The sequence below is a fragment of the Lissotriton helveticus genome, chromosome 11 (genome assembly GCF_964261635.1).
Source record: "Lissotriton helveticus chromosome 11, aLisHel1.1, whole genome shotgun sequence".
Classification (NCBI taxonomy): Eukaryota; Metazoa; Chordata; class Amphibia; order Caudata; family Salamandridae; genus Lissotriton; species Lissotriton helveticus.
The window spans coordinates 51712884-51734209 of record NC_136072.1 but is presented as its reverse complement, the minus strand read 5'-3'; the positions used below and the strand labels follow the sequence as shown (position 1 = coordinate 51734209).

The following is a 21326-nucleotide window of genomic DNA, read 5'->3' as shown; positions in this document are numbered from 1 at the left end:
ACGCCAACCCATAGCCACAACCACAACATGAAGTGACACCAACCCATGGCCACAACATGAAGTGACACCAACCCATGGCCACAACAACATGAAGTGATACCAACCCATGGCCACAACATGAAGTGACACCAACCCATGGCCACAACAACATGAAGTGACAACAACCCATGGCCACAACAACATGAAGTGACACCAACCTATGGCCACAACAACATGAAGTGACACCAACCCATGGCCACAACAACATGAAGTGACACCAACCCATGGCCAACAACCACAACATGAAGTGACACCAACCTATGGCCACAACATGAAGTGACACCAACCTATGGCCACAACATGAAGTGACACCAACCCATGGCCACAACATGAAGTGATACCAACCCATGGCCACAACAACATGAAGTGACTCCAACCCATGGCCACAACAACATGAAGTGACACCAACCTATGGCCACAACATGAAGTGACAACAACCCATGGCCACAACAACATGAAGTGACACCAACCCATGGCCAACAACCACAACATGAAGTGACACCAACCCATGGCCACAACCACAACATGAAGTGACACCAACCCATGGCCACAACCACAACATGAAGTGACACCAACCCATGGCCACAACATGAAGTGACACCAACCCATGGCCACAACAACATGAAGTGACACCAACCCATGGCCACAACCACTACATGAAGTGACACCAACCCACGTTCACAACAACAAAATGAAGTGACACCAACCCATGGCCACAACATGAAGTGACACCAACCCATGGCCACAACAACATGAAGTGACACCAACTAATGGAACACAAACTGAGGTGACACCAAACCATGGCCACAACATGAAGTGACAACAAGCCATGGCCACAACATGAAGAGACAACAACCCATGGCCACAACCACAACATGAAGTGACACCAACCCATGGCCACAACATGAAGTGACACCAACCCATGGCCACAACAAAATGAAGTGACACCAACCCAAGGCCACAACATGAAGTGACACCAACCCATGGAACACAAACTGAGGTGACACCAAACCATGGCCACAACATGAAGTGGCAACAACCTATGGCCACAACATGAAGTGACACCAACCCATGGCCACAACATGAAGTGACACCAACCCATGGCCACAACATGAAGTAACACCAACTCATGGCCACATGAAGTGACACCAACACATGGCCACAACATGAAGTGACACCAACCCATGGCCACAACCACAACATGAAGTGACACCAACACATGGCCACAACAACATGAAGTGACAACCCATGGCCACAACCACAACATGAAGAGACACCAACACAAGGCCACAACAACATGAAGTGACACCAACCCATGGCCACAACAACATGAAGTGACACCAACCCATGGAACACAAACTGAGGTGATATCAAGGCTCTTGTGACTAGCCTGTTTTCTGAAAGGAAGCAGTCACAAGGTTACACTCAAAATCACCCCAAACCGCTGGACACCCTCCATTACAATGGCTTGTACAGATCAGAGAGTGTTTGTCATTGCCTCCCACTTTAGTATGGAGCCAAACGCAGATGCTAACATAACCCCCGCAGTGCGGTGGGGGTAGTTTGCAGCTTTAGTAGCTGGCCCCCTCAGCAAAAGTGTAAAGTGGTGCGTCGCGGGGGGGGGGGGTAGCAAGCTTCGTTATGCCACTGCCTAAACAGCTGGCACCTGGGGAGATGTATACGCTGTGCATGATGGGAGCACGGTAAATACCCAAATCAACATTAAAGAAGCCCATCATATTGCTGCCGCATGACATTTCTTAAAGGTTCCATCGCGCTATTAATTTCAGACCATGTGCTGGCAAATGCCAAGGGTGAGAATGTGATTAGAAGAGGAAGCGGGGGCCACGGGTGTTTAAAAGCTTGGAGACACTCCAGCTCCTTATTAGACAAGAAACCATTGAAAATAGGAAGTTGCGCCACCAAAGAGTGTGCAAATGGGTGAGTGCGATTAAGCGCAGGAAGCGAGTGCGTTCAAGTGCTAGCACTGAGCCCTCAGTACCCACTGACATCAAGAGTACACACTGCTGCGTTTTTGCATACTGACTCAGTAAGTGCATACCTGGGAGAGCACTGTATTGCAGCATCTACATAGCGCTTCCTACTGTAGCGATTACCCTTCTTGGCCCACTTTGGTTCTCCATTAGTTTAGCATATTAGATGTTTTAGACTGCCTTTGCATTGCATAGCCATACAACACATTTGTTTTCCTGACATGGCTATTCCTGAACTAATGCAAAAAACCCCTAAGGCTTAATGTAGTTCCATAGCGCCAAGACACCTCCAGATATTCGTTGTGCTTAATAAGCTATATTAACATAACATGACATTATTTTAGGAATACGCGGTACATGTTGTTTGTTATTCAGCGATTCTTCTCAGGATTCAGTCTGCACATTTTATCCACGGTTCCCTAGAATATATACCAACATGGTGTACTGTTTTCTCTGTTCGGTCAGCAACAACTCTTAACGTTTTAGAAATAACAGTAGCACACCTGCAGCTTTCCACACAGTAGTTCTTATCATATAAACTGTGTCTCGACCCCTTGGGGACAGAGAGGAGAATTCCGGCAGATAGACCGGACATGCAGACTTGCGTAAACGGATTTTAAACCTATGATGCGGCCCACCTAACCACTTACAACAGGTATGGGGTCTGTGGCCGATCCCAGAGATCATTAATACATCCCTGTGCTCACCCAGTATGGACAGGCCTAGACTGATAATTTGCCATGGTTGGGATGTTTATTCTATACAGCCTGCTAGTAATGATAATTATGTTGATTATTTGTATGTGCCTGAGTGGAGCACCTGCCGAGAATGCGATTTGATCATTCCCAGATGCTCATGGCGCTCTCAACAGAGAATGAGCGTACAAGGACATTTTCATGGAGGCGCCATCAGGGGTGCTCCGTGACCCACCCTTCAAGGAGGACATCTGCACCACTATTGCAGACTACTTCACCCTTAATCCCTAGATAGTGTCTTCCGCTGGCACTCTTTGGGAGGCCTTCAAGGTGGTCAAGGGGGGACCTGCAAATCCAAACAACTGAGCGCCTTAAGATTCTTGTTTAGGCAACTGATGCACCCGGAGACAGATTCGCAGTCTGGGGCTGTGCCATGCTACGACTGGCGACGCAAAACCTAATTGAATATAATGAGCTGGCTGACCGGGAACTACATCATTTGAGGAAGGAATCAAGGGCCAGAGTGTATGAGGAGGGGGATAGAGCGGGCAAGACGCTGGCCACACTACTCTGGAAGCCTTGGACTACTGTATACATACTTCAGATTGTAGACAAATTGGGTGAGGCGCACTCTACTACTGATGGTATCATCCAGGCTTTCACATGTTTTTCTAGCACTATGTACCAAACCGCAGTCACTCTGAGCACAGACTACCTGGCGACCAACTTAGACTCCATAGAGCTCCTCTGGCTGGACAATGAGCACAGGCAATATATTGATGTCTCCTTTACGGTGGAGGATATTGTGCAAGTGATCCACACCATGCCTCGCGTTAAAGAACCTGGGCAGGATATTCTGCCACCCTCTTTCTATAAGGAAGATGGCCAGGTGCTGGTGCCTCACTTGCACGCTGTCAAGGAGGAGGCGTTCACACTTTGAATGCTCCCCCCTCCCTTCGGGAGGCACCTATTGTCACCATATTGAAGCCAGATAAGAATCCTAAGAGCTGCAATTCTTAAAGACCCCTGTCAATGATAAATGTGGACAATAAGATACTGGTAAGATTGATTGCATAAAGGTTGGCTCCTTTGATGCCAGCTATCGTCCGGCCAGATCAGTCGGGCTTTGTCCCGGGACATTCAACGGCCCACAATCTCTGAACAACATTTGCGATGCTACACACCCTTAAATACCGAGCTACAGGTCGCTGCGATCCTTTTGGACATCACCAAAGCGTTCGATTCCCTACAATGAGATTACCTATTTCCGCCCCTGAACTGAATTGGCATTAGTCGACAATTCCTGTGGTGGATGTGACTGCTCTATACAGATCCCAACACGCGCCTCCGGTTGAATGGCAAGAGTATCTCCTCGTTTACGGTCTCGAGAGGCACTAGGCAGGGGTGCCCGCTAGGCCTGTTGTTGGGAATAGCTATGGAGCACCTCTAGACACCCTAATTGTCTCTATTTATGCAGATGATATAACGCTCTATGTACCCCACCAGCCTATCACCCGTCATTCAGGAATTCATCCACTAGGGGGGCCTAACTGGAATAAGGACCAACAGGTCCAAGTCTGTTATATTCACCCTGATACAAAGCATGGACAGGGTCAGCACTATGAAGGGCTAACACAGCGATTAAGTATCTGGGCATTTGGATCAGTAGAAACTTAGATGAGGGTGGCATGGACATTATGGAAAAACTCTGTTATAGCTGGAGGACATAGTGCTATTTTGGAATAAATTGCCGCTGTCTAAGGTGGGCAGGATTGCGATTGCCAAGTTGGTAGTTCTGCCCAAAGTTATGTACCTCTTCATAAACATACCAATTCCCCTCACCAAATGGTTCTTTACACACCTCAGGGTATCCGTTATTGACCTGGCGCGGGTGGGCCGACAACCCAGAGTTACCTCGGAACGGCTTAAACTTCAATTTGAGCAGGGGGCACTCTGCGCACCGAACATGGAGCTGTTTTACTACTGCACTCAGGCCCAGTTTGCATACTATTGGCATCACCCTTCACCATACCAGTCACATGTGGCTGTTAAGTTGGATAATGTAGAGCCCTGCCCGCTGACACCCGCTATAGGTGTCCCTATGAAACAGCCCAGAACCGAGGTGAACACCATCAACTGCATGGTCTGGGCATGACACCGACTCGGGCAACGAGCGGCCTTAGCGGCCCTCTATGCTAACTAGATTTATACTATGCAGAACACCGCTTTACCACTAACTTTAGACCGGGTTGTGTGCACACGACTAAAAGCCAGAGCTTCCGGCACTTTAAATTCTGCTGGGTGCTACCTTCCCGTGACAACTTTTTTTTGTGCAGAGTTTTATAAAGCGCAAACTTGACCCGAGACATCGGGTATCAGAGCGCTTTACATAGCACCAGTTGCGTTACATGAGGACACATTCATTTTTGGTACGCGTGGGGAGATTAAGTGATTTGCCCAGAATAACAGGTTGTTGCACATCTTTGCTGAGACTTGAACCCGGTTCACTCTATACCCGTCCACTCCACCCGACTACACTTCAATCAACCCCACTACAATCTACTCAAATCTATCCCATTCCACTTGAGGCGACCCCACTCCGATCTACCCCACTCCACTCTAAACGAATCTATCCCAATGTAATGTACCCAGTAACAGACCAACTCACTTCAATCTAACCCACCCCATTTCAATCTACCCCACTCCACCCCAATCTACACCACTCCAATCCACTCCACTCCAATCCGATCTACCCCAATCCACCACACTCCGATCTACTCTAGTCCACTTTCCCCCACTCCACTCTAAACCAACCTATCCCAATGTAATGGGCACCATCCCAGTCCACTCCAACCTACCCACCCCATTTCAATCTACCCAGATCTACCCCACTCCAGCCAATCTACTCCACTACACTCACTCCAATCTACCCCACTCCAGCGCATTCTACCCTGGTCCAATCTACCCCACTCCATTTCAATTTACCACACTCCACTCCAATCTACCTCAGTGTGCCCCACTACAATCTACCCATTCCACGCTACCCCACTCCACACTATCAAAATCTATACCACTCCAGTCTACCGCAATCTACCCCACTCCAATCCACCCCACTCTACTCCACCACAATCTAGCCCGATTTACCCCACCCACTCCACTCCAATCTACCAAACTCCACTCAAATCCCTACCCCACTCCAAACGAACCCACTCTCCTCCATTCTACTCCACTCAAATCTATCCCACCCCATTCCACTCTACCCCACCCCACTCTACACCATTCTACACTAATCTAGCTAATCCACTCCAATCTACCACGATCTACCCTACTCTAATCCACCTAACCTACCCCACTCCAATCTACCACAATGCAATCCAATTGAATCCAACCCCACCATCCCACTCCACTCCACCCCAATCTACCACATTCTACCCCAATCTAACTCGATCTACCCCACTCCTTCCACCCACACATCACTCTACCCCACGCCACTCAAATCTACCCCAATCTACCTCATCCCACTCCACCCAACTCCACCACAGTCTATCCCATTCCAACCCAATCTACCCCTAATTCAACCTACCCCCATTCCAATCTACCACCACTCCAATCTACCACACCAATCTGCCCAATCCAATCTACACACTCTACTCCAATCCAATCCACTCCAATCTACCCCATTCCAGTCTACCTCACTCTACCCCACAACAATCTACCCTATTTCACCCCACTCTACCTCAGCTACCCCTCTCCAATCTACCCCACTACACTCTACCCCAATCTACCCCATTCCATTTCACCCCACTCCAATCTACCCTATTCCACGCAACTAACTTAGTCATGCAGAAGAGCAGCCACACTAGTATACAACATGGCTAAAACACATTGCCAAAGCTAATTGCTCTCGCAAAGGCGAGACCTATTGACTTTGCCAATGCTTGTTACATTTAACTGTACCACCGCCCTGTAAACGCCAAGGAAATGTGTGCCCCCAAACTCCTGTGCACTGCCCTACTGGGAGTGGAGGCTCTCTAGCTGGCGCAAGGGGGTGCCCATTGCTGCTGAGCCCAAAATGGCACATATAATCCCACCCCTCCACTTGCACAAGGGTAGAGGGTGCATTTCTAAAACTACCCTAGCATAAAAAGAGGAAGGGACAGGTTACAGCTGTCCAAGAGTCCTCCTTCAGAACCCTTGAACAGTTGTAAGCTGCTCTGCTCCTTGATGGGCCACAGCATTTTGTAGGTTTCTGAGGAGCAGCGCAGCTTACAGTTCCAACACTGTTCTGAATTTGTAACCAAGTGCTTGGATAGAAGCCAGCTGCCTAGGTGCCTCCATGGTCCATCAAATAGTACAGGCCATGGAGAAGCAGGTCAGAAACTAGCTGTTGCAAACCTGCCCCCCCTACTCCATGGCCCAAAGAATATTGTGGGCTTTGCAGGAGCGGCTCAGATACCTCCCCACCCAGCTTCCATAGATTCCTCATTGCAGGTAGCCATGTTCCTGCTCTTCATACCATTCAACCAGTCAACCTATTGATCTCCTTAAGGAGGTCCTTGCTTTGCTTTTACTAGTTTTATCTGCAGTGTGTCTGCCCTTTCATCAGGGAAAGTGCATTAAGGTGGCACAGCTTTGGCCGTTAAATTTGACTACGGTGGCTCTTCATAGTCCATGCACACTGACTCAATGTTGTGCGGGATCGAAGACTACGGTTGTTCTTCGTGGTTAATACACACTGACTCAATGTTGTGTGGATCGAAGACTACGTACCGTTGTTCTTCATGGTTAATGCACACTGACTCAATGTTGTGCGGAATCGAAGGCTACGCACCGTTCTTCATGGTTAATGCACACAGACTCAATGTTGTGCGGCATCGAAGACAACGGTTGTTCTTCGTGGTTAATGCACACTGATTTAATGTTGTGTGGATCAAAGACTACGTACCGTTGTTCTTCATGGTTAATGCACACTGACTCAATGTTGTGCGGGATCGAAGACAACAGTTGTTCTTCGTGGTTAATGCACACTGACTCAATGTTGTGTGGATCGAAACCTACGTACGGTTGTTCTTCATGGTTAATGCACACTGACTCAATGTTGTGCGAGATCGAAGACTACGGTTGTTCTTCATGGTTAATGCACACTGACTTAATGTTGGGCGGAACCGTTCCGCGGGAGCTAAACCTCCTGCTGGTCTATGCTGTTTTTGGTAAGCGATAAAAGGGAGTATCTATTTCTGCCCGAAGTGTTCTTTGTTGCTCGTTATACATCGCACAGGCCCTTGATTCCAAGTATGTCTTGTTGTAGGTGTGGCCTTTGTACCTTTCACAGTGAAACTAATATTTAAGTTTACCTCTCCACTGTCCTGATTTATGCTCACAATCTGCATTCAGGATTTGCATTTTAGATTCTTTCCCATAGAGGTTATAAAAACAATCTGAAGAACACGTGAAATCTATTTTAATCATCAATTGGCCTGCTTCAAGTTGGACTAAAATCACAAATAAAAAAAAAAAACTTTAAAACATAACTACTATATGCTCTCCTATATTTATTGGAAATCAGTGGTATATAAATTGATTATGTAGACCAATTGGTGACATGGCATGTCAGGGAGCGATCGATTTTGAATATGGCTGCATGCTACCACTGGTGGACGATTCCCAACCAAGCAAGCCGCCCGAAGTCACACTCTACGTAGAGTGGTACCCTGTAGATGAAACTCCAAACTGTTAACAGGATCCTGATTAGCCACAGATGACTGAAGAGGCCAACCTCAGATCAATTTACAAACTCTCCCCTCCAGCAATCTACGTATGGTCAAAACTTTATTTTATATCTTAGATGCCCTTGCTGTGTTGTGTGCAAATGAAATGGTTTCCTTTGCCACTCTTGATTTCAGAAAGCACAAAAAACATTCAGTAGACTCTGAACTACTAAGAACACAGAAATAGCCTGCAAGTCGTCCAAAGTCCAAGACGGCTCATGCCAAGTTACTCAGCTCCTGCTGAGAGGCGCTGGCTCTTCTCAAATTAAAATCACGTTATAGATTCAGGCAGAAAGAAATTCCTTGTGGCAATGTTTCTCTTTTTCCCTACTGTGCAGGCCCTTCAGAATGAAAGGAAGCAATATGAGAGAGCGAGCAAAAGCATGGACTGCGAAAATAACTGACCAGACGGAACTCCAGCAATTCAGCTCTATAGAGACGAGCCCACCTACAAGATAAGCTTCAGTCCACACGCAACAAACCACTGTGAAGGGACACAATCCGAAGGCAAGACAGACAAAAGACTTGAGCGAAGGCAATCACAATCGGCCAACATACATTTTAAATGAGGGACACGCAACTCATTTCAACACAACAATATTGTAAAGATTGTATAGGTAACAATGGACAATGTTTCACGTACTGGACTCTTATGCAACAGCCTAATGAGCTCTGGGTGTTTAAGTCGTGTTTGTTTCAACTGAACTGAGTAAACGAACACACCTGAAACCAATGGTTTGTAGGTGAAAAAGTTCTGGCTGGAGACGGTGTGAGTAATGACTCGGACTGAGGTGACCATACGGCTTTTGCAGGCTCTGTAAAATGTGAAACAAGTGGGCATCGCCGTCAGTGCTAGGGCGATGTGCTCAGCTACATGTATGTTGCCTCATGGTCAGTCAAAGACAGCGGTCTCCTTGGTCCTCAGTATGTGTGGTGCTGATAAGTGCTCACGAGGAGCTCATCGGGGTCTGGTGGAGTTTCTAGCTATTGACCTTAACTGAGGAAAGCATGTAGATTACTATTCCTCTGAGGTGTCTCTTAAGCTTACACTTAAACATACTGATGAAAAGAGATCTGAAGAGCACGTGTTAAATTGTGACAAGGTGGTCAACCAATAGCATTTATTTGTACTTCTACGTATAGTTGACATGTAAGAGTCTATTTGCTTGGCTACCACAAGGAGTGTGGAATTCATGCCAAGTCAAGTCAAATAATTTATATAGCGCGCTACATACCCAGAGGGTCTCAAGGCGCTTGAGGAAGGGTGGGGAATTACTTGTCGAATATCCAAGTTTTAAGTTCCTTTCTGAATGCTAGGTGGTTCTGAGTGAGGCGAAGGTGAATGGGAAGCGAGTTCCAGGTTTTAGCTGCCAGGTAGGAGAAGGATCTTCCTCCCATGGTGGTTTTGTTGATGCGTGGTACAGCGGCAAGGGCTTGGTTGGAGGAGCGTAGCTGGCGGGAGGGGGTGTAGAAGGAAAGTCGTGTGTTGAGGCATTCGGGTCCAAGTTCGTAAAGTGCTTTGTGTGCGTGGGTTAGGAGGCGGAATGTTATCCTCTTATTGACGGGGAGCCAGTGGAGGTTTTTCAGGTGACTAGAAATGTCTTTACGCGGGATGTCTAGTATGAGTCTGGCTGATGCGTTCTGGATGCGTTGGAGTTTTTTCTGAAGTTTTGCGGTGGTACCGGCGTATAGGGTGTTACCGTAGTCCAGGCGGCTCGTGATCAGTGCGTGGTTGACCGTTTTTCTAGTTTCGGTGGGGATCCAGCGAAATGTTTTTTTGAGCATGCGAAGAATGTTGAAGCAAGATGATGAAACGGCGTTGACTTGTCTGTTCATCGAGAGTGAGGAGTCCAGGATGACGCCCAGGTTCCGTGCGTGGTCCGTCGGGATGGGTGCTTTTCCAAGGGCCTCTGGCCACCAAGAGTCATCCCAGGCGGAGGGGGAGGTACCTAAGATAAGGACTTCTGTTTTGTCCGAGTTCAGTTTCAGACGGCTGTGCTTCATCCACTTGGCTACTTCTTTCATTCCTTCATGTAGGTTGGTTTTGGCGGTGTTCGGGTCTTTGGTGAGTGAGAGGATCAGTTGAGTGTCATCAGCGTAGGAGATGATGTTGAGGTTGTGTTGGCGTGCGATGGTCGCGAGGGGGCTCATGTATACGTTGAAGAGGGTGGGGCTGAGTGAAGATCCTTGTGGCACGCCGCAGATGACTTCAGTGGCCTCTGACTTGAATGGTGGAAGGCGGACTCTCTGGGTTCTTCCGGTGAGGAACGAGGTGATCCATTGCAGTGCTTTTCCTTGGATTCCGATGTTTCTGAGGCGTTGTAGGAGGGTGCTATGGCAGACTGTGTCGAAGGCTGCGGAGAGGTCAAGGAGGATGAGGGCGACTGTGTCTCCATTGTCCAGTAGAGTTCGAATGTCGTCTGTTGCTGCGATGAGTGCGGTGTCAGTGCTGTGTTTTGCTCGGAAGCCGGACTGTGAGGAGTCGAGGGATTTGTTGGTTTCGAGGAAGGCGGCGAGCTGGTTGTTGACAGCTTTCTCGATGACTTTGGCCGGGAATGGTAGGAGCGAGATGGGGCGGTAGTTTTTGAGTTCGGTGGGGTCAGCTGTGGGTTTTTTCAGAAGGGCGCTGAGTTCTGCGTGTTTCCAGCTATCCGGGAAGGTGGCGGAGATGAGGGAGCAGTTGATGACGTCTCGGAGGTGTGGTGCTATGATGGAGTCTGCTTTGTTGAAGATATGGTGAGGGCATGGGTCTGTGGGGGATCCTGAGTGAATGGAATTCATCAGGTGGATGGTGTCCTCAGTGGAGATAGGGTTCTAGTCATTAAGGATGTTCAAGGGGGGTGAGGGTAGGACAGAATGTTGGGAGGGTTGGTCTCCGGGTTGGTTGTCGAAGCTGTTGTGGATGTCTGCGATTTTGGTGTGGAAGAACAAGGCTAGGGAGTCGCAAAGGGTTTGAGAGGGAGTGATGTCGTTGGAGTTGGCTATGGGGTTGGTAAATTCTTTGACTATGTTGAATAATTCCTTGCTGTTGTGGGCGTTGTTGTCTAGTCGGTCTTTAAGTGCAGCTTTCTTGGCAGTCCGGATCAGTTGGTGGTGTGTGTGGGTGGCGTTTTTGAAGGCGTCCTTGGTGCTGGTGTTTGGGTCTTTTTTCCAGGCCTTCTCAAGGGAGCGACAGAGTTTCTTGGATTTCTTAAGATCGGTGAACCAGGGAGCGTTTTTGCTGCCTAGTTTGATTTGACTTTTTTCAAAGGTGCTAGGTTGTCGGCGCTGTTGGTTAGCCATTGAGTGAGGTTAATGGCTGCTTGGTTGGGGTTCGAAGAGTGGGCAGGGGGGTTTTGAAGAAGCGATGAGGAGATCTGGTCGATGGTGATTTTGTTCCAGTTTCTTCTAAGAGTAGGTTGAGGATGGTTGTGGGTTGTGGTCTTTTTGTAGACAAAGTGAACGCAGCTGTGGTCCGTCCAATGGAGAACTGTGGTGTGACTGAAGGAGATATGTTTGCTGGAGGTGAAGATGGGGTCGAGTGTGTGACCTGCGTAGTGAGTGGGGGTGTTAACAAGTTGTTTGAGTCCAAGGTTGGCGAGATTGTCCAGAAGGGTGGTGGCGTTGCTGTCGTTGCTCTTTTCCAGGTGATAATTGAGGTCTCCTAGTAGAATGTAGTCCTCGGAGGGGAGGGCGTGTGGGGTGATAAAGTCAGTGATGTCTTCACTGAATTGTGCACGGGGTCCAGGTGGCCTGTAGAGGAGGGTGCCTCTAAGTGTGGTCTTGGGGTCGGTGTGTATCTGGAAGTGAAGGTGTTCGGCGCTAGCGAGGTTGACGTCTGAGCTAGTTGAGATGCGGATGGAATTCTTATGGACGATGGCGATGCCACCTCCTGGTTGCTTGGTGCGGTCCTTACGGATGATCTTGTAGCCTTCCGGGATGGCAATGGTGATGTCTGGGGCTGAGGAGGCGTTCATCCATGTTTCTGTTAGGAAGGCGACGTCCGGAGAGATGGTGTCTAGTAGATTCCAAAGGTCGATGGCGTGTCTGTGGACCGAGCGGGTATTGAGTAGGATACATTTTAGGTGATTGGTGTCAGATCTCTGTTTGGTGTTCGTGGATGTGGAGTTGGTCTTGGTGCCGTCATACTTGCAGGAGTTGCATGTGAAGGGTCCATGGGTGTGTCCAGGAGCGGCTTGGGCGCAGTTGGGGAGACGGTCGGGATTTAGGGCTAAGAGGGTGGAGGCGTCGTATGTAATGCGGGTGGGGTGGGTGGTACGGGGGCCAGGGGGTCTGGCGCTGGGTGCGGGCTTGGCGCGGACGGGCGTAGACGGGCTTACCTTTGGCGCACCTTTGGCGCGAATGGGGCGCGACCGCTGCGCGCAGGAATATCTGTCATATGCGGATAGAGGAGGGGGAGGGGCGAGGGATGGTCAGCTGGGAGGCGGGAGCTGGGTGGGGATCTGGGCAGGGAAGGCACCGAAAGCAAACAACAACTGCAAGCTGAAGATGGCCTCAGCCAGAATCGAAACCGGATTGGGGCACAGAGATCGATAACGCGATCCTGATGTCAGTGGCACCGGTGAGATAAGGCAGCAATTAGTTAGGCAGGCAGAGTATCAATTTTAAAATATTAAATACAGCGTAGTTAGGCAAACGGAGCGCTACGGTGAAATAATGCTCAAAACCCAGTTAAAACGTTAATGGGTACTTGCGCTATCTCGAGGCAGGCAATGGCAGGGAAAAGAGCGAGGCGAGGAGGCAGAAGCACTTCAGGTGGCAGGTAGAGCGGGGAGCAGCGTCTGGAGCGACCGTGTCTGTGTAGAACAGGACGGTTTCATGAGGAAACTGGCCACTCAAATAAGGAATACCTATTACTTGCTGTCAGTTGTGTACCGCAAGATGTCTAGGGAACCTTGCATTGAACATATTAGTCATCAAAGTCTGGATCATGATCTGTTATTGTAGAGGCAGACGTGATTAAAACTGCTCACCCTTGCTTGTCTGCATTGGTGGTGGGCCACATTAGAAAACACTTCTAGACACGCTTCCATGCTCTGCAACAGATGTTTGCGGGGGGGAAACTGGCAAAAGAAGGTTGCAGCACTGCAGAGCAGACAACACCTCTATTCAACACACACAAAAGAAAGCACTCACAAGGGGTGATGCACGGTGTTCAGAGCTGTAAGGTTATGTCTCACATTAATGAAAAGAGGCGGGGCAAATACTAACTCACAGGATCACAGTGGATCCCGCCTTCTGCTGGGTGGGATTTAAACCAAACTCTAAGCCTAATGCTAAGATTCCTATTTCCTCTGAGGATTAATTATCGGAGATATGTATAAACTATATTTATGATCAGGAGAGACGTCAGCGTAATACACCCACCTACCTCTGTGCCATGGCAGTGTTGATGTTGGTCTGAGAATTGTTCGACTGATGCACCAATCGGTAAAGGTGACTAAAGCTCAGCCTAGTTTTGTAGTAATTTCCATCTGAGACAGTGCAGATGAGCTCATGCCCCTTGTGCTGCACGTATGTCTCCAGTATGTGTGTCCAACAGCAGCAAGACTGTCCATTCTGGTAGGACAACCCAAGCTGGCTTGTGCTTCCTGGAAGGTAGATCCTGGTTAAAGAACTACACCGGCACCCAAATACAAGGGGTGCTGCATGCTAATGGTATCTACTGCTCTCATCTACTTGTTCAGGGCCTGTGTTAACACTGGTTGACAAAAAGACTGATTGTGTTTTGGTACAATCTAAACAGAAGACCTTATTTAAGTGTAAGAGCCTCATGTCATATATATATATATATATTTATACATTTATCAGTTGAGTGAAGATACAGAGTGTTTGAATGGTCACTAGAATGTTCTTAATCTACTGTGGACATGAGTCGCTTGAATGAGCCATGTATGTGTCTGCACTTTAATAGCGGATGCTCGAGCGGTCAATGCACATTGTGTATGCATAGAGGACTCGTTCTGAGAGGAGGCTGCTGTGTGTGTAGCTGTATCTCCGTTGTTTAAGTATCTAATGACATGTACAAGTTGTGGACTCTGACTTTACCTGGAAAGGAGGGAATGAATGGTGGATGGAAAAAGGCCCGTCACACCTGTCCCCATTTAACCACAGGTCACAGACATATGCATTGGGTCTACAAACCCATCGTTGCTCTCTCACATGTAGTACATTCTTGTGGAGTTCATCGTTCAACTTGCGTTCAGTGTCTCAATCACTGTCCACTGTATTCCACAGAAGTATTGTTTCTGGTCTTCGTGGTGGTAGATCAGCTTGGTGGTGGTACGTGGACAGTGAATGCTGTTCCGACGGTCAGTGACTCGTACCATCACCTCTTGAATTCTGTTGTAGACTAATTGGTTCCTCATTTTTTTCAATTTTTTGGAGACAAAATAGGGGTTTTCTACACTTATGAAGCCTACAATTAAGGCTATCCTAATGCAAGATCTTCAGGCAACACTACATTGTTAGCATATTGACATTAGATACAACAAATGTAAACGGGAAACGTCCACTTAGTTGTTATCGCAATAACCTGGAATGGCTCTGACCCTCGTTGATCAACAGTGGGTGCCCCTGCCCAGGAGACCTGAATCTCTCCCACTCCCCACCACCTCCGTCGGTAGATTAGGCACACCAGGTAATCAGACCACAAAGATTAGTTTTAAATTCACAAATAACATGATAGCACTAAGAAAAGTGTAAAAAGATGGCCCTCAAATAGTAGGTCAGTGAGTTGCCGTTGATCAAAAGCAATAAAGCGATCACTTATAGGATTTTATACTCTTTGCATTTATACATAGGGTATGAGTCAAGATACAACAAGGTAAAACCAACCAGAAGTTGTCTACTAGCTTTTCAAAACTCAATAGGTCAGTCAAAAACTAGGTTCCAAAAGCTAAAGAAATTAACTTTTCCAGCATCCAGAACATTATGCAACAAAATATGACAAAACATGAATTGGGTCTTGCCATGAGCGAGAGCCTCTCCCCGTATCTAATTAAGTACACGGCAAGCCCCTCAGTAGATTGCATTTTCATAATCTGACATATCGAGAAGTAAGACACGTGTCTTCTACTATGCATGATCTTGTCAACTTTAGTTTCTAAGTTTGTTGAAGAAAAACTTCAATATGAAAAAGAGGACGGAAAGCCAATGGAATGCAAGGCGAGTCATGGCTGTCATACCGTCAGGAAGCTTCTTGCAGGACAGGGCATCGTCCAGATCCCGGGCAGTTGCAGGGTCGATGGTGAATATACATTCCTTCCTGTGGATAGAAAGTGAAAAAATTGGAGAGGTCTACAAAAAGTATTTCACTTTCTACAGATCATCAACACTCCCAGATATTTCCAATCTTGGGAGAACTTAACTAATACACTCAGTGCCCAAATACTAAACACAGCCCTGGGGAGAGCAGACACGATTAGTTTACCAGGACTTGCCTCTTTCTGTCTTCTGAACAAAGTGGACATCAGATTTCTGTCCTGCCCACCATCACCCAAGGCCTGACCCCCACAGGCATCATTCAGTTCATCCTTCAAGTTTTGGATTTGTTCATATTATGGAAAGCAGAAGCTAATTACATGTATCCTAGTGAGAATAGTCCAGCCAGTCAGCGCAGTATGCAGACTTACCTCCAGTGAAACGCACGCGTTTATAGGCAAACATAAGCTCCAGTTTCCAGTTGTACAGTGACAGAATGCTAGAAAACAATTATGTTTACGTTGAACAACTCAGTTAATTAGTTTTTTGATAACATATATATTAATTTGGTTAATTCTGCTGCATCGCACACCCTTACCCCTAACACCGCACTGTCACTCACCCTTGCCGAGTTGCTATTATCCACAAATTCAGCAAACATGGCTTGTTAACAATCAAAATTAATCAAGAGGGAGGGATCACTTGTCCTGCGTGAACCAGGGTATGCAGGAGATCGAACAACGGTGTCTCCAAATTAAACCCTCATGCACGTGTAGGGTAGCGTGGTAAGCGGTATATCTTGATTCTCCGCTCTTCTGACACGATGATTATGCACACACGTGTCAGAAGAGCGGAGAATCAAGATATACCGCTTACCACGCTACCCTACACGTGCATGAGGGTTTAATTTGGAGACACCGTTGTTCGATCTCCTGCATACCCTGGTTCACGCAGGACAAGTGATCCCTCCCTCTTGATTAATTGTAATTACCTAAGGAAACTGAGGGATCAGCACTTTCCTTCTCCCCCTTCCATTTGATTAGCATATTGTTAACAATCAATACATTGTAGAATTTATTGGAAGCCTATCATCCCCTGTGAGAGCATTATTGGTCTTTCTACTTTTGGCGAAAAGTTCAGTCTTATTATATTTATAAAGTGCTTTATAACCAGTGGAGTTTTAAGGTATTTGCATAGTGCTGAGAGCCCCCACCTTCCCAGGGGCCCCAGGAAAATTAGATTTTTCTCTCTCGCTTACCTCTGTCTATTTCTCTGAAAGCTTAACTCATAATTCAATGTTTGGCATCAAACAACCTTCAAATACCAGGAAAAAGTGAAGAAATGCAAAGTTGCTTGAAACAGAGGGCCCAAAATAGGTCTAGCCCAGTGCCCCAAATATCCTTAGATGACACTGATTTATACAGTCTTACTGACTGCTTCAGAGCACCATGGGTATACAGAGGAGCTTATGCGGTCCAGGAATATTAAGCCTGTATTTGTGTGTTTATCTTGGTTGGAAAATACATTGTTTATTTTTAATATGATTAACATAAGTGGGTTTTCTCTGTTTCTGACAACCTTGGTATGGGAATACATCTTACTAAACATTTGTTGGCTCGTTTACCATGGCTGTGGGGGACTTCAATATTGAAGGCTAGTTCAACAGCTGGCTGAAAAAAGCATTGGCAGTCAGCCTCGTTCGCCCAATTGCTTTGCTAAGGCTCGCAGAATTCTCGCAGGTAATTGGCTTTGCAAATGCTTCATTGCTCCGGAAGAACTAGCAGAGACAACAGCGCCAGGCAGCCATCTTGAAATGGTATGTTCTCTACTTTATTATTGTTGTAGCCTTGCAGGATGCAGTCATGTTGCATCTAAATACCGTATAATAAATGGCACCTAGATGCAACATGGCACTGTCTTGGAATGGTACAATAAAGTAGAGAAAATACAATTTCGAGATGGCTCCCTGGCACAACCAACAAAAACTGGCAAAGCTAATAATATAGAACGAAGGGAGGCCATATTTGTTTGGTCTAATCTCGCGCAAATGTTTGGACTGGGCATAAGGGAATCCGTATGGGGGAGGGGGTAAGGGGGTAGACGGTAGTGCACCAGTGTAGGGCCTCGATCCACAAGGGCATATAGAGACGAGGGTGAGGTGGAATGCACGAGTCAACGTTAAAAAGAAATAAGCGATGTGAGGACCCAGAGAGTGGGGCGAAAACACATAGGGGCGGGGCCATGCACTCCAGTCAATGTGCAAAACCAGAAATGCCACAGAAACCTACAACAGGAAAAAATAGTTCCCGGAGGTCAACAGCGGAAGGTTACAACAAAATACAAGAATAGGAGGAAAAGTGCTTCGGTCTGGTGCAGCTGAGACCGACCAGTAAGTCATCCAATCATGATCAGAGGCAGAAACAATGCCCACTCAAAGGATCTCTCTAAAGTATTGGGTATAATGCGGTCTGCGGCAGACAGCGAAAACTGTCTGGAGTAGGACCGCAGAAAGGAAGGATATAAATAAGAAAGAAGTCATTTCAAAACATCTACAATGTCTTCAAAGTAATTGAGCGGGAACAGAAAGAAATTAAAAGACAGGGAGCTGTGAAAATATTCTACTTTCGAGGAGGGGCTTCCGCAGAGGGTGAGAACACCAAAGAGTGACAAACACCACATTTCCAGAAAAAAAAACATTACCACTGCTCCAACTTGGACAGAGAAAGACATAACGCACCCAACATCAGGGTACTTACTGATCATCCTCTACCCAAATGCATTGATTTCAAAAGATCTATAAATTGTCTGAGCAGAGAGTGGAGATTACTGAATCAAACAGCAAAAAAAATCTGCAAATTGGAAAAGCGAGGACATCTAAAAGCATCCTTGCATCGACCGTAATACCAATGAGGAGGAGGTTACTGCACCTGACGTCAAGGTGTGATGCATTAACAGGTACAGAAATATCTGTGCAACCTCTACACAACATTAACGTAATTTATTCATGTCAGAGTTTTAATTAATACCAGATTTTGCTTTGGGGGCTACATCGTGCACTGACAGCAGAGAAGCGCTGCGTGGGTCGCAGTTCCATCTGGGTGAAGATACACTCGTGCTTGGGTTAGAGTTGCGCTGCCATTCTAATCCGAGAATACTCTGTCGCCTTTCCATCGCCAGTGTTGCCCATCGCCGTACCAGTCTCACCAGCACTTGAAGGCGCTTCACTGACCAAGGTATGCTTTCGGGTAAGATCTGCATGACACTGCAACTTGTCTGGTCATGCTGATCTTGGGCAGTCCTCCATTTTAGGGAGGCTTCTTGGGGCTGGGGATCCTGAAGCCATACTGCAGCACTAAAACCAGAATTCCTTAGGCTGATACCGAGAAGACGGCTGAATGGTCTTCAATAGAGGATCTTCCGTAGTCCTCACCCAAAGAAAAATTATTGCTAAGAACTGTAGATTGATAGGTATAGATTTTCTCTTGAATTTTGAGGACTTGAGTAGGAGTTTGAAAGATGATCGTAATATACAGGAGATGGGTACGTAGTGAGGGATATTATTGAGAGGTGGCCCGATCGTGTAGTGCGTTAAACCGTATGTGGACAATGCACATGGACTTCAAGATCACCGAAAAGGCAACCAGTGCAGAGAAAGTACATCTATCAAATGTGGTCTCTGCATCCAAGTTAGAAAATCAGGTGGAATGCAGCATAGATGTGCTGAAGGCCTAGTCAAATGGCCTAGTCAAATGCGGTAAACTGAGTCAGTCTGTGAGATTTCTAGTACCAAAGCCACGTTGACTTCGTTGAACACTAAGGGAAAACAAGTATATAGCAGTTTCAGATTGAAGATGCCTGCCCTAACACACAATCTTTGCAGAACAACCATGAACTCAGTGGCAGTTGATGCCTCTGGGCTTGTAAGAGAAGATAGTGTAGGTGGAACTCCCAGAACAGCATGTACTATTCTAATTGGACAAGTGATGGCCAAAATGACTACTAGCATGATTCTCCATTATTTAGGCAATCACTGTGTGCCTATTCCATCCATCGATGGAAGACATCTTCTTGTAACCTCTTGCTGACGGGCGAATCTTGAAATCAACTCTCAACGGCAGAGCTTACAAATTAGATTCACAAACTGCTTTGCGTAAATCTTGCTGACTGGAATTGCCTCTTGCGTACAAGAAGAACAAGTTACTTACCTTCGGTAACGCTTTTTCTGGTAGATACAATATCTGCCTGTGGATTCCTCACCTTGTGAATATCCCCTTGCGTCAGCAACATTCGGAAATTCTTTTGTAGCCTCGCGCCGACGTGGACTCGGACGTCATAGAGACACGACATCGCTCGCGACTCCGCTGCCGTCACCGACGCCTACAATAGGCCCACGCCGGCGTGATGACATCAGTTACGCCCTTTTTTCCGTGCCATCGAGGCACACGGACGGACCAATGACAGTAGATATATACAAAGTATACACAGTACACAATAGTCAAGGCAAAACACACAGTGTAAAGCAAATGCAGGAAAGCAATTGAAACATTTCCCTGACAACAAAATATATATATATTACAATACAGTAACTCCGGTATAGAAGAGTGGACAACGGGGAGGCGGGTGGGTCAGTGAGGAATCCACAGGCAGATATTGTATCTACCAGAAAAAGCGTTACCGAAGGTAAGTAACTTGTTCTTCTGATAGATACATCTGCTGTGTGGATTCCTCACCTTGTGAATAGAGTCCCACAGCAGTCCCCACTCCCGGAGGAGGGCGTCCACTCTTCTAAACCAGGAAATCCTGAAGGACAGAGCGTGCAAATTGACCGTCCCTCCTCACTTCGGAATCCAAGCAGTAATGCTTCGCGAAAGTGTGGAGGGAAGACCAAGTTGCCGCTCTACAAATATCCTCAACAGGTACGCCTCTAGCCAATGCTGAGGTCGAAGACTTAGCCCTTGTAGAATGAGCCCTTATACCCTCTGGTGGTTCCTTACCGGCCAAAGAGTAGCAGATCTTTATGCAGAGGACGATCCATCTTGACAAGGTTCTTTTATGGACCGCCCTTCCTTTCTTGCAGCCAGCAAACCCAACGAAGAGCTGGTCTTCCAAACGAAAGTCCTTGGATCTGTCCAAGTAAAAGGACACCGCCCTCTTAGGGTCCAGACGGTGCAGTCTCTCTTCCTCCTTAGAAGGGTGAGGGGGAGGATAAAAGGAAGGTAGGGTAATGGACTGTCCCAGATGGAAGGGAGTTACCACCTTAGGCAGAAAAGCAGCCCTGGTCCTGAGAACCATTCGATCAGCATGAATGGTCAAGAAAGGGGGCTTAAAACTAAGAGCCTGAAGCTCACTTACCCTCCTTGCCGAGGTTATTGCAACGAGGAAGACTGTTTTAAGGGTAAGAAGCCTCATGGGACATTTGTGGAGAGGCTCAAAAGGAGCACCCATCAAAAAAGTCAATACAAGATTCAAATCCCACTGAGGCACAATAAAAGGAGAAGGAGGGAACTTATTTATGAGACCCTTCAAAAACCTTAAAACCACAGGAGACTTGAAAAGAGAAGGCTGGTCAGGCAAACAGAGAAACGCCGACAGCGCTGAAAGGTAACCCTTCACTGTGGCAACTGCAA

At 47.1% G+C, this 21326-nt stretch overlaps 1 protein-coding gene across 2 annotated transcripts in view; it reads right to left on the bottom strand.

Moving 5' to 3' along the window:
• Positions 1 to 21326, bottom strand: part of DIS3L2 (DIS3 like 3'-5' exoribonuclease 2) — an 879376-nt gene that overhangs the window by 396730 nt on the left and 461320 nt on the right. For both annotated transcript variants that reach the window (XM_078666543.1, XM_078666544.1), the window contains one exon: positions 15684 to 15763. In XM_078666543.1, coding sequence (XP_078522669.1) covers positions 15684 to 15763 — 80 coding nt within the window. The remainder of the gene's footprint in view (positions 1 to 15683; positions 15764 to 21326) is intronic.